A 17,252-nucleotide genomic window follows, 5' to 3' on the forward strand; every position below is an offset into this window, starting at 1 on the left:
ACTCAATTTTAGGACGAAGGACCGCAATAGATGTGTGACTTGGTGAACTGGTGGCATGAGGTGGATAATGGACAAATTGCAAGCAGTGATGGCATGGTGACCACTGTTCTCATGGACACTTTATTACAAATTTTCCTTATCAACAACAATATTCCTCTTCATATATCACATGAATACATCCGCAAATAATCGAGGGGTCCTTTTACTAAGTCGCGCTAGCCGTTTTAGCGCCCGCGAAACACTAACACGTCCATTACATTCTTTTTTTTGTTTTAATCAATTTTTATTAGAATTTTATAATGAAGATAAACAATACAGACACCATTTGTAAACCAATCCGTAATATTACAATCTTTCAACAAAGCATATAAAAAAGAAAAAAAACCCTAACATAAATATATCTCAATCCCGCCACCCTACATAAAGTAAACCAATATAGTCAATAATATCCCCCATCAAATAAACACCATGAGGAAGTCCTTTCGTTCACGTCCATTACATTCTATGGATGTGTTAGCGTTTAGTGCATGCTAATATTTAGCGTGCGCTCTAACGGCTAGCGCGCCTTGGGAAAAGGACCCCTGAGTTTTCAAACATCTCTTAAAGATCAAACGGTCAGTGTTTAACCTCGATGTCCCTGAAAGGGAATTCCATAATTTTACACCAGCTATGGAAAACCTCTAGAAACATAGAAACATAGAAATAGACGGCAGATAAGGGCCACGGCCCATCTAGTCTGCCCACCCTAATGACCCTCCCCTACCTTTGCCTAGTGAATAGATCCCACGTGTCGATCCCATTTGGCCTTAAAATCAGGAACGCTGCTGGCCTCAATCACCTGCAGTGGAAGACTATTCCAGCGATCAACCACCCTTTCAGTGAAAAAGAATTTCCTGGTGTCACCTTGTAGTTTCCCGCCCATGATTTTCCACGGATGCCCTCTTGTTGCCGTGGGTCCCTTGAAAAAGAAGATAGGAGGTTACTTTTCGGTGCTTCACTTGCAGAGTAGCGCTCCTCCTGGTAACCGATGAAGTCAGATAAAGGGACTATTACTCCGTTTTTGGTAGAGTCTAGAAATCTATATAGGCACCCCACACTAGAAGACCATTTGCGCCTAGCAGTTTTCAGTGAGGCGTAATGCGGAGAGCCCTTCTGAAACATCTGTGTGTACAGTGGATGTGTCAAAAGCACCATTTACTTTGCAGCTGTATGAGTTGGAGGCTGGGGAGGCTGGGGCTTTTTTCCCTGGAAAAGCGGAGATTTAGAGGGGACATGATAGAAACTTACAAGATCATGAAGGGTGTAGACGAGGTAGAGAGGGACAGATTCTTCAGACTTGTGGGGGTAACAATAACAAGAGGGCACTCGAGGAAATTGAAGGGAGACAGATTCAGAACAAACGCTAGGAAGTTCTTCTTCACTCAGAGGGTGGTGGACACTTGGAAGGCGCTTCCAGAGGAGGTGGTAGAGCAGAGTACGATTTTGGAGTTGAAAAGGGATTGGACGAATTCCTGAAGGAAAGGGGAATTGAGGGGTATGGTTAGAGGGTTACTATACAAGGCAAAATGTTGTATGTAAAAGATCACTAACAGGTCTTTGACCTGGAGGGCTGCGGCGGGAGCAGGCTGCTGGGCACGATGGACCTATGGTCTGACTCAGCAGAGGCGATGCTTATGTTCTTATGAGTTATTTGAGAACTGGCCCTGACGTATCTTTCTAGAAAATAGTAAAAAAAAAGTGGGGATGGAACTGTGCACATCATCCAATAAACTAAAACCTTATAGCCAGAGTTATTTAAAAGTGACATTGTCTATCTGTGCTTGACCCATAAGTATCATACATGAAGACATAAACATATACATTTGTGAGCACAAATAAATATAAAATTTCATATAAAAGACATAGGGCTCCTTTTATGAAGGTACGCTAAGCGTTTTAGCGCACGCACCGGATTAGCGTGCGCTATAGTGCGCGCTAGCCGAAAATCTACCGCCTGCTCAAAAGGAGGCAGTAGCGGCTAGCGCGCGCTATTCCGCGCTTTAAGGCCCTAGCGCGGCTTTGCAAAAGGAGCCCATAATGCAGGCGAGAGAAAAACATGTAACCCATATTGTAAATGAGACTATTTTATATTAGAGTATGGGTTACATATTTTATTTTACCAATAGTTATCAATGTTTGCCCTTTAGATATTTCTCGCACCCCTGAGGCAGGCTTTGATGCCGAAACACGGACCGTGTCGGGTCTGCGACAAAGATTGGACTCAATACTTGATAAAAGATTGTTTCATTGACTTTTTAGTCGTTTCATCTCTGGTTGATATGCACAGTTCTATCCCCACTTTTTTTTTACTATTTGTCAGTTTCAGGTGGGGTTTTTTCTTTTTTTTTGTTGTTGTGGATCTTCTTTTTCAAGGGTCCCACGGCAACAAGAGGGCATCCGTGGAAAATCAGGGGCGGGAAACTACGAGGTGACACCAGGAAATTCTTTTTCACTGAAAGGGTGGTTGATCGCTGGAATAGTCTTCCACTGCAGGTGATTGAGGCCAGCAGCGTGCCTGATTTTAAGGTCAAATGGGATCGACACATGAGATCTATTCACAGGGCAAAGATAGGGGAGGGTCATTAGGGTGGGCAGACTAGATGGGCCGTGGCCCTTATCTGCCATCTATTTCTATGTTTCTAGAATACATATCCAAGAAGAAGAGACATGAAACAGTCAAGCACCGCAATCTGCAGGGAGATTGTATATACTTATTAGAAACTCCTTATCTAATTTTCTAGTTCTAATTCTTACTCCTGTGATCTACTTTTACCTAAGGTCCCTGGTATCTGAGACGTTTTTGTAATCCATTAGTTACAATGGTAGGGACCTAGAGTTATACCAATCCAAGGACAGAAAGGAAGAAGTCCCTGCTATTCCAAGATAATTTTGAAATAAAACGTTCAGGACCAGCTAGATTGTCTTTATGCTCTAAATTTTTATATTACTCCTTTCTGTCTGTCTGGCAACATAAGGAGAGTATTTAATGCTGGTGATATGGGGCAGAGGTCTCTAAGCAGTGTTCCCCTGTTTTGAATTAAAGCTATTTCTTTATTTCCATGTTCAAAACATTTCAATTAGCACTATCCTCATGCTTAGTAAACAGATACCATCCAGGTTTTACTGCCGTGCAACATTTTAGTGGATTTACGACTAGCCGGATGGTCTCCCTGCTCGCTGATTTACACGGTGCGCCTGCAGGCGGTTCTGAGAACTGCTGAGTCTGGCAGAAATTTGAATGAACCCCCCCCCCATACACATACACACAATGACACAGAGGATGCACGGCATGGCAGTGTGACACAAGGGAGAAAGGGAATAAGAGGGGAGGAAAGGAAGTGGAAATGAAGATGAGTGAGAGCAAACAAAAGAAAAAAGGCCAGATTTTATACAGTTATGGGAACAAAAGGTGAGCAGGCAAGAAGGTAGGAGAGGAAATATGAGGAAAATAGGAATAATGTAAAATAGGTTTTTCTGTGGCATTATCACTTTGTTCCTATCTCTACTCCCCCCCCCCCCCTTCTAAAAAAAATCATGCTGTTCCAGGTAGCTTTCCTACTATTAAATCAATTTAGGATGGAGACGGTGGACAGGAGAGAGGCAATAGCAGTTTATGGCGGGAACTGTGATAACAGTGGTAGAAGAAGGTTTAGTGGTCATTCTAAACCTCTGCAAATCGATATTCAAAGCAATATAACTGTCCAGAAATGGCTCCTGGATGGTTCAATGAAAAGACAAACTGTGGACGAAACACAATGTTCTTGACTTTTCCTTTATTTCTTCAATCAATGTAAAGAAAATGTCCTCATCAACCATATTACAAACTAACGGACCCGACACGGGCCATGTTTCGGCTAACAAAGCCTTTCTCAAGGGTCCGGTTGTTAGTTAATACACTAGTATTGTGGAAAAGGTTAAATGACTCTTTCAAGACAAGCTACTCATTTTCAGTGGTACTTAACCGGTTAGTGCCGCTGATTAATGCCCATTTACTTTCGGATTCTATATACGGCACTCAAAATTGGTTGTTGATATTTAGACTCTGATCCAAGATATGTGCCCTACTAACAAGTCAATTAGTGCAAATAAATGGGTGCTAATTGACATTAATCAGTACTAATTTGGATTTGGGCGCACATCTTTCTCTGTGCTATTCTATACTTTTCACTCAGCGGGTCACAATTGCTAGATCACTATGGAACAAGACTACTGTTATCTACTTTATGAATTAGTCATGGAAAGGAAAGTAGACATTTTGGCCTTGATTCTATAAATGGTGCCTAACTCCTCGACACCATTGAGTGTGAATGTCAATCATCCGCAAGGCACCATTTATAGATTCATGCCTAATGGTGCCTAAGTGGTCTTAGATGCCAGTAGGCATTGAATCTTTAAATGCATGGTAAAAATTAGTTCACGTAAGTCAAACCACACCCCAAATTAGAGAGTTGCGCGGGGACAGAAATCCCACCCGTCCCCACCCGTCCCCGCCAAAGTCCCACCCATCCCCACCCGTCCCCGTGAGGACTCCCACCCGTCCCCACCCGTCCCCGCGAGGAATCCCTCCGTCCCCACCCGTCCCCGCGAGGAATCCCTCCATCCCCGCCCGTCCCCGCGAGGAATCCCCTACGTCCCCGCGAGGAATCCCCTACGTCCCCGCCCGTCCCTATAAACTACAGAAATAGTTATTTCATTTAATTATGCTACTGAATTAAAGGCTCTGGTAGAAACCCATTTAAAAATAAGCAAAAAGACTTTATTAATTTGGAAATATTAATTGGGAAGAATACATACTTTGTAAACGGGTTTCTACCAGAGCCTCTAATGTTTATAAATTTTTATCAACACAACTAATATACTACTTTATCCTTAAGCAAAAAAAAAAAAAAAGAATTTTTTTCCTACCTTTGTTGCCTGGTTTCTGCTTTCTTCATATTCTCATTCAATTCCTTCCATCCACTGCCTCTCTTCTCTCTGTGTCTTCCATTTGCTCTGTTACTGTGCCTCTCCCTTTCTCCCCCATCCCAAATTGGTCTGGCACCCATCTTTTTCCTTCCACTCCCCCCATAGTCTGGCACCTCTGTCTTCTTCCCTGCCAGGGTCTTCTCCCCATTCCCTCTTCCCCATTTCCTTCCAGTGTCCTTCTCCCCCACCATCTTCCCCATGTCCTGTCAGGCAGCATCCTTCTCCCCCCTCTGCCTTCCCCATGTCCTTTCAGCGGCCTTCTCCCCCCTCTGTCTTCCCCATGTCCTTTCAGCGGCCTTCTCCCCCCTCTGTCTTCCCCATATCCTTTCAGCAGCCTTCTCCCCCCCTGTTTTCCCCATTTCCTTTCAGTGGCCTTCTCCACCCGTTTTCCCCATGTCCTTTCAGTGGCATTCTCCACCCCTTTGTCTTCCCCAGTGCTTTCAGGGTCCTTCACCCCCCTCTGTCTTCCACATGTGCTTTCAGCATCCTTCCCCCCTCCTCCCGTTTACCCCATGTCCTTTCAGCGTCCTTCTCCACCCCTTTGTCTTCCCCAGTGCTTTCAGCGGCCTTCTCCCCCCTTAAGCGTCTTTTCTTCTCCATTCCACCTTTCCTCCCTCCCTGCCTCCACCTTTGTGGCGCTTTTGCACCCGACTGACAACAGAATAGGCCCGGTCGGACAAATCTCCCTGTCCTGTAGCCGCGAATCTAAATTACCTTCTTACAGCAGCTGGAGTATTGAAGCTGCTGTAAGAGGTAATTTAGATTCGCGGCTACAGGGCAGGGAGGTTTGTCGGCCGGGCCTGTTGTCGGTCGATCGGGGGACCTGACCAGCTGTGCACATTCTTCGGGGCGGACCGCCCCCTCCCCCCTCTTTCGTTCGCCATTGCCTTCTTCCTACCTGCCCTGCCGCACACAGCCGACCGGAAGTCTTCCTGATTTCAGCGCTGACGTCGGAGGAAGGGAGGGCTTTGCTTAAGCCCTCCCTCCGACGTCAGCGCTGACATCGGGAAGACTTCCGTTCGGCTGTGTGCTGCGACAGTGCAGGTAAGGAGGAGAAGACTACTCTCGCGGCTCGAATGCAGTGCACTGCGATCCAACCCCGCAGGAACCCCGCGACCCTCGGAGGCGTCCCCACGGGATCCCCGCGACCCTAGGGGGCGTCCCCATGGGATCCCCGCGACCCTAGGGGGCGTCCCCACGGGATCCCCGTGACCCAAAGGGGGAACCCGCGGGATCCCCGCGGGTCCCGCGGGATTCCCGTCATCCCCGTTCCCGTGCAGCTCTCTACCCCAAATCTGCCCCTAATCATGCTTTCTTGCTGGTAGGCACCTTGGTGTAGATGCCTACTGAGTTAGACGCCTACCAGCTAATTAATTTTTTTAAATTGTTTTTTTAATGGCTGTCATCATATGATTGGGCCATGTGGTCAACATCTGTCTCTCATCCACTCCTCAGGTACCTCCTTTGTTAAAATAAGGACAAATACAACAGGGTTAAACACACACATCATATCCTCTTCTAAAATCCATGACCAGGTTTTCCCAGCTCCTCCTGGTCCTTACTGGACTCCATAGTTCTTCCAGGTCCTCCCTGGACTCCGTTCCCTCCAGGTCCTTTTGAAGTCCTTCCTCTGACCCTCCATTGGCCCTCCAGGTCTTTGGCGGCTCTTTGTGCCATTTACCAGTCACTCCACTGGTTGCCACTGGCCCAGCCAGTCTCTCTGCTGGACACTCCTTAGATCTCTGACCAATGCTTCCAGGGTCTACTAGGCTACATCCTGGGGGAGGGTTCTTGGGCCAGCTCTCTGTGCCATTATTGGTCTCTCTGCTGATCAGCCACCAGATCCCTTCAGCCTTGGACTCCTCCAACACTGCTAGTTGCCTCTTTTGGGGCCACCGTCGGTCCCTCTGCTCCCCAACCTTTTGGGTCCCCACCGCCTGAATTATTCTTCATCGGTCCCACAACCATTCATCAAGCCTGAGCCCTTCGCTGGACTCCAAGCTCTACCAGGCCCTACGGCTACTCTTCCAGTTCTTTCCTGCTGGTATATAGGTCTCCACAGATTCTCCCACCACTGGGCTTTCTGCTACTGCACTAGTCAGCCTGGCCACTCTATCCCACTGCACCAGACCCCCCTATCAGTGACGGTCAGCAGTGGCCTAGCCACTCTACTCTGCTGCACCAGGCTCTATCAGCATCAGTCAGCAGTGGTTTTAAGGGCTTACCGGGAGTGAGGCCAGCATGCCTCCTCCTGAGGGTTGCCCAGATCCCAAAGGAGCTCTTGCTTTTTGAGAGCTCTGTACTGGAGCTGTTCTTTTTAGCACCACAATTTACTCAGGGTGAGTGGACAGCTCCAAGCAGCATTTGCAGCTCTTATGCTCTCTCAATGAGTTCCATGCTCGGGCTCCCTCTACTGGCTGGCCAGTGACAGGGAACTTCATCCTGTCACAATGGCGCTTTCAATTATAATCACCGATTAAGCCAATTAAGAAACTAAGATAGGTGCCTAACTTTAGGTGGCATTTATAGAATCTGAGCCTTTGGGGATAATTACTAGTTTGTGAGTAGGAGTGATAATTCACAACAATCCATTTCCCCATGGATTTCTCAGGATATTTTATACATTCAGGGGTTGAAAGAAATTTGGTTCCCCCAGATTTTGGAAGTGATTTGGGTGCAACAATTGTATTCATTTATGGCTGTTCTCATTGATACATGCTATAGATAAAATGTCCCCTATGCAGTCATGCATTTAGGAATTGAGACCCCTCTCCTTGGATCACTAATTGTCTTGAAGACCAGAAACATAAGCTCTAGAAATCGGAGAGAGGCTGGAGGAAAAATAGGTCAAAAGATTAGAAAAATGTTTTGGCATTGTTGGTGATTTACAAGAAGGCTGTGAATGATGGTAGAGCCATTTCTAAGGGCAAGATAAATACTGCCTTAAATTGAAATCTATTTGCTTTAGAGAGATACCTGAGACAGAATGGTAGTGGCTTTTCTCTAGGCCAGGATATGAATAGCAAGGATTATGTGACACTTTTGAGTCAAAAGATAATCAGGGTTGGAAAAGCCCTTTGAGAATTAGATTGGAGCCTTGCTGAGATAGTGTAGACGTGGTCTCTTAAGAAAGAGATTCGCTATGTTGTGAGCTCCTTGAATACGTTAAGAGTGCCCTCTAGATCAGTGGTTCTCAATCCAGTCTTCAGGACACACCGTGCCAATCAGGTTTTCAAGATATCTAGAGTACATTGGAATGCAAATTTTTCTTGCACAAGTTCATTGTAGATATCCTGAAAACAGGACTAAATGAGTGTGCCCAGGCCCGCCCAGTTCCACTTTGTAACGCCTTAATTCCGCCCTAGCCCTGCCTCCGCTGCCTGCTCTTATCAGGCAGGGAAGAAGTCCGCGCATTGAGGAGGCTGTTCAAAACCCGGACAAAATTCCGGGTTTTGAAAAACTGTGTGAACCCCCCGGACATGTCCTCAAAAGGAAATCCGGGGAAATCCAGACATCTGGTAGCCCTAACTGAAGCCAGTGTTTCTTGCAAGTTAGTTCAGCCTGATGCACAAAAGGGTTACCAATCGCAGTAGCAGCCACCGAGAATCCTATGCAAATGCATTAGAAGGAGTTCATAGTTAATAGGAGCACTCCGTGTAATGCACAGCAAAGAACGCCCACCATTGGAAAGATCGACCCAAATCAGAAGGAAGGGCTTTTTAGCCTTGAAACCTCGAGTTGTGGAACTGGGTGCCACATTTTTTCTGAAGTTTCCTTGCAAGTGTTTGGTGACTTTTCAAAGTATAGATGATATTTTTGGGGATCCGGCTCAGTTAATACAATTTCTTGATCAGAAATAATGGGGGATTATATATTTTATTGGTTGAGATAGCTATTCTCAAATTGAGGAGCCTGATTTGAAAGAGATGCTTATATAGAAGGAAGATGTTTTCTTCCTTTAATTTTCCTTTGAAATCGATTTCTGTAATAAAATGGTGCATCTCTCCTTTTAATGAGGGCTAGATGGAATTTCTGATTTTGTAATGATAATAATTATGTAAAATGATTTGTTATGTTTCCATATCCTGTTATGTTTCTTGTTAACATTATCTGAAATTTCAAAATTAAAAATAATAATAATTAAAAAAGAACGCCCACCATTTAGCACGCAAACTTTTCCAGCAGGTCTGGACCTGTCGGTGACTTCTCTGGTAGGAGCTCCTCCTAATAGCCACATCTAAAATGCCTTACATCCCAAAGTTCGTAGTACGGTCTTAAGATGGGCATCCTAATTTGGGCTCTCATTTAGTCAGAATGAGATTGTAATGGTGTGTCCTGGTGAGGTGGGGTAGAGAGTACCATTAGGAGGGGGGGCTTGGGGAGGGGAGGTGGGGGGTATTGAAAGGTTCAAACACATAGTCATGTATAGAATAAGTGGGATTTGGTGGGGAGGGAGGGTTGAATGACATTCTCTAGGTTCATAAGAGCCCAGGGCCTGGGGGTGCCTGAGTTAGTTTGCTGTTACGTTTTATTTATTCATGCTTCTTATATTATTTTATTCGATGCATTATTGTTGTACTATGCACCTTGGGGTGCCCTTATGTTGTATTTGATGTTGTTTGCATCAATAAAAATTGTTTGAACCTAAAATCATTGTGGAACTCAAAAAAAAATTTCCAAACTTGCTGTAGCAAAAGTGGCTTCAGCTCCAGCTGGAAGGGTTTTTTTTTTCTTTTGTACCCTTTGCTGCCCCTTACCTCCAGAGCTCCGGTGATCACATCCTGTACTCTACAGGCCTGCACACAAGAGTTGTGCCTACTGCTCAGCTCTTGTTTGCAGGTGCCAGGCACAGTTCCTCCCCCTTTTACCGCAATACTCACCAGTAACAGGAATGCTCAATATAAATTGCATGCTGTTTGTGTTGAGTATTGCCCAGCAAATGAAAGTGTGTGTGTTAAGCGACCACGGAAGGAAGTTAAGAATGTACCAACAGTCATTAAGATGGTATTTATGAATTGGACTTAGCATCCTATCTTGTAATGAATGAAGCATTCACATCGGGACCCTCAAGGATTTTAAGTTAAGTTTATTTGATTACAGTAATGAGTATTTTATAACAATAGGAATTGCACTTTTAAAAATGTTTTTCATTTTTTTCCCGTTATGTCACATATGCAATGATTGGGTGGTGGGTCTTGCTATATGGACTTTGTTTCTTTGGCAGGGCAACACATCTCTGAGCACATGTTACAAATCAATCAATTACTTAGAACTTTGGATAAAAATTGAGATCATTGTTTTGCATTTGAAAGATGGATGTAGGGCAGAAAGTGAAGAAGAAGAGAAAAATAGCCAATGGATAAGAAGGCCCTGGAAACACAGTTAAGAGCACAGACAGAAGAAAAAGCAAACAAAATCTATGGAAGGATGATCCCACCCCACCCACCCCAGGTGTAATTACTCAAAGGACAAAATTAGGACATAAATATCCCACCTCCCACCCTTCCCTGGATGTGTATGAAAATAAACAAAAATTGTCTCATAATCAAAGACCTACTATAGTGAATTTATTGCTGCTTTATTGTAGGTAAAATATTTGGCTGTCTGCATGCGTTGTTTTTATATCCCTTGCTCATCTGCCACTTTTGCTCATTTTCCAGCAATGTTTTGTGCCAGATGGAGCTAACTTCTCACTAAGGGTGCAAAGTAACCTCAGAGAATTTACAGTATAAGAGGTTTAATGGTGCCTGGTGCTTTTTGTAAGAGGGAAACCGTGAAATGCACAACCCAGTGTACCTACAATAAATTAATGAGACCTTGTGAATTTGAGGAGGCTAAGCGCAAAGCCTAAATTGGAGAAAAATGCAAAAAAGACAACAGGCAAATAGGTACATCCAGAGTTCGGCTGCTAGAATGTTGATGGGTATGCTTCATTTTGATCATATTACACCAATACTGAAAAACTTTACAGGTTGCCTGTGAATTACAGGATAAAATATAAGATATTAAAATTAGTCCACCAGGGATTATATCTAATCTAATCTACAATTTGTGAGTCACTCTATGCCTAAATAGGGTCAAGGCAACATACAATTTGGAGTTAGGCAAACGGATAGAAGAAAAGGAGAAAGGGGACATTAAGCAGAAGGAGGAGAGGGAGGGGTGAAGAGTCCTCTATGGAGAAGAAATATATTGTACTTTTGCTATTTGTATTTTGTACTTCGCTGATTGTCCAGCTCTCTTCAATGTAAACCGCCGAGAAATAGTTTGATTGTGGTGGTATAGAAGAATAAAGTTATGTTATGTTATGTTATATTAGAAGTACGGTTTACATTGGAAGAAGTCTGAGTTCGAATGAGCTACTGATTGTCAATGGAGTATATTGTCTCGAAAAGAAGAGTTTTTAGTTTCTTTTGAAATCTGAGATAGCAGGGTTCCGTTTTGATGGTTAACGGGAGGCTGTTCCACATTTTTGCGCCGATGTAGGTGATGAGAGTGTTAAATGTGCATTTGTACTTCATTCCTTTAGGAGATGGGAGGATCAGTAGAAGTTTCTTGATGTTTCTGGTTGAATCTAGGGCAGGGGTGTCCAACCTGCGGCCCAAGGGCCACATGCGGCCCCGTGAAGTATTTTGTGCGGCCTCGGTCGAGGGCGATGCAGTGTCTTCCTCTGCTGCCCCCGGGTGTTTACCCTCTTGCCGGCTCTCTCCTCTGTCTTGCTGCAGCGTTTGCGCGGCCCCAGAAAAAAAAATTTCAGCCAATGCGGCCCAGGGAAGCCAAAAGGTTGGACACCCCTGGTCTAGGGAGTCCAGATTTTCCGATTGGAAAATCTGGCAACCCACAGTAAGCTTTTGAGTAGGGTTAACAGACATCTGGGAAATCTTGGACATGATCTCTTTTTAGAGGAATGTCTGGGCGCCCAGACAGACTTTTCAAAACCCAGTAGTTTGCATGGGTTTTGGAAAGCCCCGACCTCTTGCTGCCTCTGGGCCTCTGAGCACGTGCAGGTGACGTCACATGGCCTCCAGATGTGGCCTGGAGGTCAAAGAAGAAAGGCGAGGCCTTGTGGGGGTGAGGCTGGAGGCATAACGAGGCAGGGCCAATGTCAGAAAATCTAGTAACCCTACTTTTGAGCATCGAGGCCTACCTATTTGTGAGCAACATTTTTAACAGTTACAAACTCCACCCCTCCTCCTTTTACTAAGCCATGGTAGAGGTTTCTACTGCAGCCTGGAGTGCAAAATTCTCCGATGCTCATAGAGTTCCTATGAGCATCGGAGCTTTTAACACCCCAGGTCTTGGTAGAAACCTCTACCGTGGCTTAGTAAAAGAGGGCTTTAGTTGGATGTTTATTTTTTTTTTTCAAAGCAAAAAGAGGTTCAGCAACATGAAATAAGGATCAACCATTTAAAACCAACAAAAAATAGTGCCAGCAATATACAAACTGTTTTTGGCTGGTTTCTGAGCCCAAGAAGAATTAAAATGCATACGTTGTAATTGCTGCTAACTTCACCTTTAATGCACTGCTCAGAATTAACAATTAAAAGCCAATAAATACTTCTCCTTCATCCTCAGCGGGGTTATACTTGGCTGGTTTTCTTCTCTGCTGACTGTGAGCATTGCGCTCTCCAGCCCTGCTGTGACTCTCATTTCCTGAGTTATTCTAGTGTGGAAAACCACTGAGTATGCCTCATAAACCTATAGTGAGTGATCCTCTTTACTGCAGATATGTAAGTCGGCATTATTAAACTTTATTAACGTCATCTACCTTGGACCTGTGCGGCAGCTGGAAGGGGAAAGGCTGTAGCGAGTGTTGTAATGTCTCTGTTCAGACGCAGACATGAATACGTGCATCACTGGAAATCATAGGGAGTGAGGTGCTCACTCCTTTGCAAGGCTTAGACTCGGTACAAATATAGTAATTTATAAAATACTAGCTGCATGATGTGAGCTAAAGAAAAAAAGCTTTGCTTGAGGTTCATAAATCATTTTTGTCATGTATTGACCACTGAATAAATATAAATTGTCTCAGCTTTAAAATAACCAGAATCTTGGAAGTTTTGAAAGAGGGCGGCCTGATCCTGGAAGACCTTTGGAGATGTTTTGATGGTCTTATAGTATTGATTTGAACTGATTTTTTAGTATTGATTTGAACTGACTTTTATTTTTTTTTTGTATGCCTGCTATGTGAGAAATCGCTTGTATTGTTGTATGTTTTGTGTTTGAGTTTGCATATTATATTTTTGTTGCATACTATTTAAAAAGCAATTCTATAAGTTGGTCCCCAAATTTAGACACCGTTATTGCGCTTTATCAAATAGTTATGCTTAATGTGTATTATTGGCAATAATAATTGGCAGTTATGTGAGTATCATTCTCTGCAACAAACTCTTCAACCCCCCCTATCCAAATTAGATTATAAGCTCTTCTGAGCAGGGACTGTAAGTTGCATGTTGAACATACAGAACTGTATATGCTTTTCAGCACTATAGAAATTATAAATAGTAATAGTAGTAGTAAGTGCTCTTTTATAAACAGTGGAAGGAATTCAATAAATGGTGCTGAAACGTAGACACTGAAGAACATTCAGCATTTGTTCAGTTAAGGGTTGTAAAAGTAAGAAACATCATGGTGAGCCAGGACAGGAGCAATCCTTCTTGCGTCCTATCCCGGCCAACTGTTAACTACACTTCCCCCTCCCTATTCGCGGTTTTGATGTTCATGGTTTCGATTATCCACGGGTTTTTCCCCAGGCCCCCCCCCCCTGAGAAAAAAACGGCTCCGGGACTTGGAGGGAGGCGATCAGAGGCAGCGGGGGAGCGATCAGAGGTGGCGTGGGGACAATCGGAGCATGGGCCTTAATGATGGTCTAGCGGTGATGCTGGGCAGGAGCGATGTTCCTACACTCCTGCCCCGTGCAGAGCCGTGCTGTGAGTTCCCATGGTCTCATGAGATTACAACAGGGAGTTCCTGTTGTAGTCTCGTGAGACCACAGGAACTCAGCAGCACGACTCTGCACGGGGCACGAGTGTAGCAAGATCGCTGCTGCCCTGCGTCACCGCTAGACCACCAGGTAAGGTCTGGGGGTGGGTCAGAGCCGGCCAAAAGTTATTCGCGATTTTTCCCTATTCACGGGCCGGCTCTGCCCCTAACCTCTGCGAATAGAAAGGGAGAAGTGTACCCCGCTTCCCTCCTGCCTCTCGGACCGCTCTACAACATACCTTTTGAACCCTGGTGGTCTAGCAGTGAAGCAGGGCAGGTGCGATGTTTCTTTGCTCCTGCCCTATGCGGAGCTTCGAATGGCTATGCAAGTTCCCGGGGCAGTCTCGTACTTTCGGTGGTAGTGCCAAATTTGAGTGCTCTTGATCATAGCTTTTTGCTTTTTTGGAAAGTGTCTCATTTGAACCTACAAGTTGCACGTTGCTCTGAGAGCCTTCTCCGGCATCAGAGGAAATTTGTTTTACCACAAAATGATCCCATTGACACTCCTTATTAAAAAAACCAGGAATGCTAATTAAACTTTTCACACAATATTATGATACAATCAATTAACTATAGCCATAAAAAGTACTTGTACTGTAACCTCTGCACAAGAAACAATGACCAAGAGGGGAACAAATGAATCAAGAGTCCACTATAATTATAAAAATTTATTGTGGCATCACAAGACTCTTGACATACATGTTAGTCTAAGAAAGCCATGTTTCAACTTAACTCATCTGCAACGGGGTCTAGTACCAAATCTCTGCTCAATTTTTTTCTGCCAAATCCTGTACAGTGTTTCTTTTATAAGTCAGGTTGACATGTAGTCAAGAGCCTTGGAATGCTACAGTAAGGTTTTACAATTATAGCAGACTTGATTCCTTTGCTCCCCTCCTGGTCATCACCGCTTCTGGTGCTTCCTATCACCATCAGCAGTGTTTATTTGTGATTTGTCAAAGAAGCAAGAAAAAAAATTTGGGGAGGTGCAGACACATCCTCGGTCTCAAAAACTCCACATTTAACTATCATTCGTTGCTTGAGTCAAATGATAATCATATAAATAGTTGCATAATAAATAGTATCAAGACGTCTCAAAATCAATTGACTCAAGCAACGAATGATAGTTAAATGTGGAGTTTTTGAGACCGATGATGTGTCTGCACCTCCCCCAATTTTTTTTGAAGTTGCTATGTCTGGAGGAATATAAAATTTGATATCCTGCTGAGACGCTGAGGTCTTTTCTCCACTGCTATAAAAGTATCTGTGGTGGCTTTCCTAGTGCACCTGAATGCATCTTAGAATTAGTGATTTAAGGAGCATTCAATTTGATTGATTTTCTACTTTTTTTGTGTAAAAATCAGGCCCAGTCTGTCCTCCCAGCTGCCTATTCAGCGAAGCATGTCTTGGTGTAATACAGGGGTGTCCAACCTGCGGCCCCGTGAAGTATTTTGTGCGGCCCATGTCGAGGGCGATTCAGTGTTTTCCTCTGCTGCCCCCGGTTGTTTACTGTCTTGCCGGCTCCCTCCTCTGTCTTGCTGCAGCGTTTGCACAGCCCCGTAAATATTTTTTCGGTCAATGCGGCCCAGCGAAGCCAAAAGGCTGGACACCCCTGGTGTAATACTTACAGCTTGCACGTTTCAGTTTGTTAAAGATCCTTTAGTAGAAACACTTGTCGGGACAGAAGCATAGCAACTTATTCAGTAAAACATTTTTCCAGCGGGTTGCAGAAGAGAGAAAAGTCTTTTTCTGAATAAGGCCAATAATTCAAGTTATTAATAACATACTTTGTAACCAGTACTAACTTCTTGATTATATCTTGAAGTGACAGCAGTTCGTTGCTAACTTTTCTATGGCAATGCTTGATATTTTTGTATTTTAATGACGCCTTTAGGGTTAGATTACAGAACAAATGTGTATTCCAGTAACCTTTCCTTTTGGTGCCTTTCTTTCTTTGGTTTACTTCTCTGTTCTTTTCTTAAGCCATAGATCTGACTGTGAATGTGCTTCTCTGTCTTATAGGATATAGCCTCACAGAAGTTCTCCATGCCGTCTCCAGTTCGCACTGTGATTGCGGCTGACTTCGACAATGACCAAGAGCTCGAAGTCTTTTTCAATAATATCGCTTACAGAGGCTCCTCTGCTAATCGCATGTTCCGGTAAGATTTCACTGCTAATATCATTAACAGGAAATTGTTAAAGCTCATATTGAGTGTGGTAAAGCAAAATAATTCACAGAACTTAGATGTGAGAAGAACAGGGTGTCCTATTAAGAAAACTGCTGAGGACTGCAGTGAACTTCCTTTAGCAAACTTGCAAATGAGGGATGGGATATAGTTCTTCCAGTAGAAGTCTTTGTTCAATCTAGAGGTGTGCGTGGGGACATATTCTGGTCCCTATCCCCACCTGTCCCTGGTCAATTCTTTTCCATCCCTACCCCGTTCCTGTCATATTGATACTGTCCCCGCACCATCCCCATACTTTTGTTCCCATACCCAACTTGTATTTATCAGGTCAGTAATGTCTTCCTTTATCCCTTCCCCAGATCCATCGTCCTCTCTCCCACTATCCCAAGATCCAACCCCCCTCCTTCCCTCCCTCTACCCACAGGTCCAGCTCTGTCCGTCCCTGCCTTCAGCCATACTAAAATAAACCTTAAGCATATATACCGCATCTTCTCTATAAATATAAATCCAATGCTTTCCCTCCCTCCCTCTACTCCCAGGTCCAACCAACTCTCTCTCTCCCCCTCCCTCCTTCTACCCTCCAAGTCCAACTCCCTCCCTCCTTCTACTCCCAGATCCAAAACTCTCCCCCCTAGGTCCAACTCTTTATCTCCCTCCCCCTCTCTCTCTACCCCCCCCCCTACCCCCGGACAGTTAATAAATAAATATTCCAGAATCCAAAGCCTTAAAGGAACTGAAGAAAGACCAAATTTCCTTATTTTAGAAGCTCTGTTTATGTTTTGGATATCTGAAAATTGACATTTAGGGCTCCTTTTACTAAGCCGCGTTAGGGCTTTAATGCACAGATTAGCGCGCGCTACTTTGCCACACGCACGCTAGACCTTAACACCAGCATTGAGCTGGCATTAGTTCTAGAAGCGTAGCGTGCGGTAATTTCTTGTGTGCGCTAAAAAACGCTAGCGCACCTTAGTAAAAGGAGCCCTTAGACATCCCTATTGCATGGCTGTCCAAATCTAAATTTTAGAAACCCAGGGTATGGAGGTCTAAAACTGCAGTACATCCTTAAGGCAAGTGGGTGTGATC

The 17,252-nt window shown here is 44.3% G+C and overlaps 1 protein-coding gene across 5 annotated transcripts in view; it reads left to right on the top strand.

Moving 5' to 3' along the window:
- CRTAC1 (cartilage acidic protein 1) overlaps window positions 1-17,252 on the top strand; it is a 631,767-nt gene that overhangs the window by 391,296 nt on the left and 223,219 nt on the right. For all 5 annotated transcript variants that reach the window (XM_033942560.1, XM_033942561.1, XM_033942556.1 and 2 more), the window contains one exon: window positions 16,006-16,142. In XM_033942560.1, coding sequence (XP_033798451.1) covers window positions 16,006-16,142 — 137 coding nt within the window. The remainder of the gene's footprint in view (window positions 1-16,005; window positions 16,143-17,252) is intronic.

This window comes from Geotrypetes seraphini, chromosome 4 (genome assembly GCF_902459505.1).
Source record: "Geotrypetes seraphini chromosome 4, aGeoSer1.1, whole genome shotgun sequence".
NCBI classification, from domain to species: domain Eukaryota; kingdom Metazoa; phylum Chordata; class Amphibia; order Gymnophiona; family Dermophiidae; genus Geotrypetes; species Geotrypetes seraphini.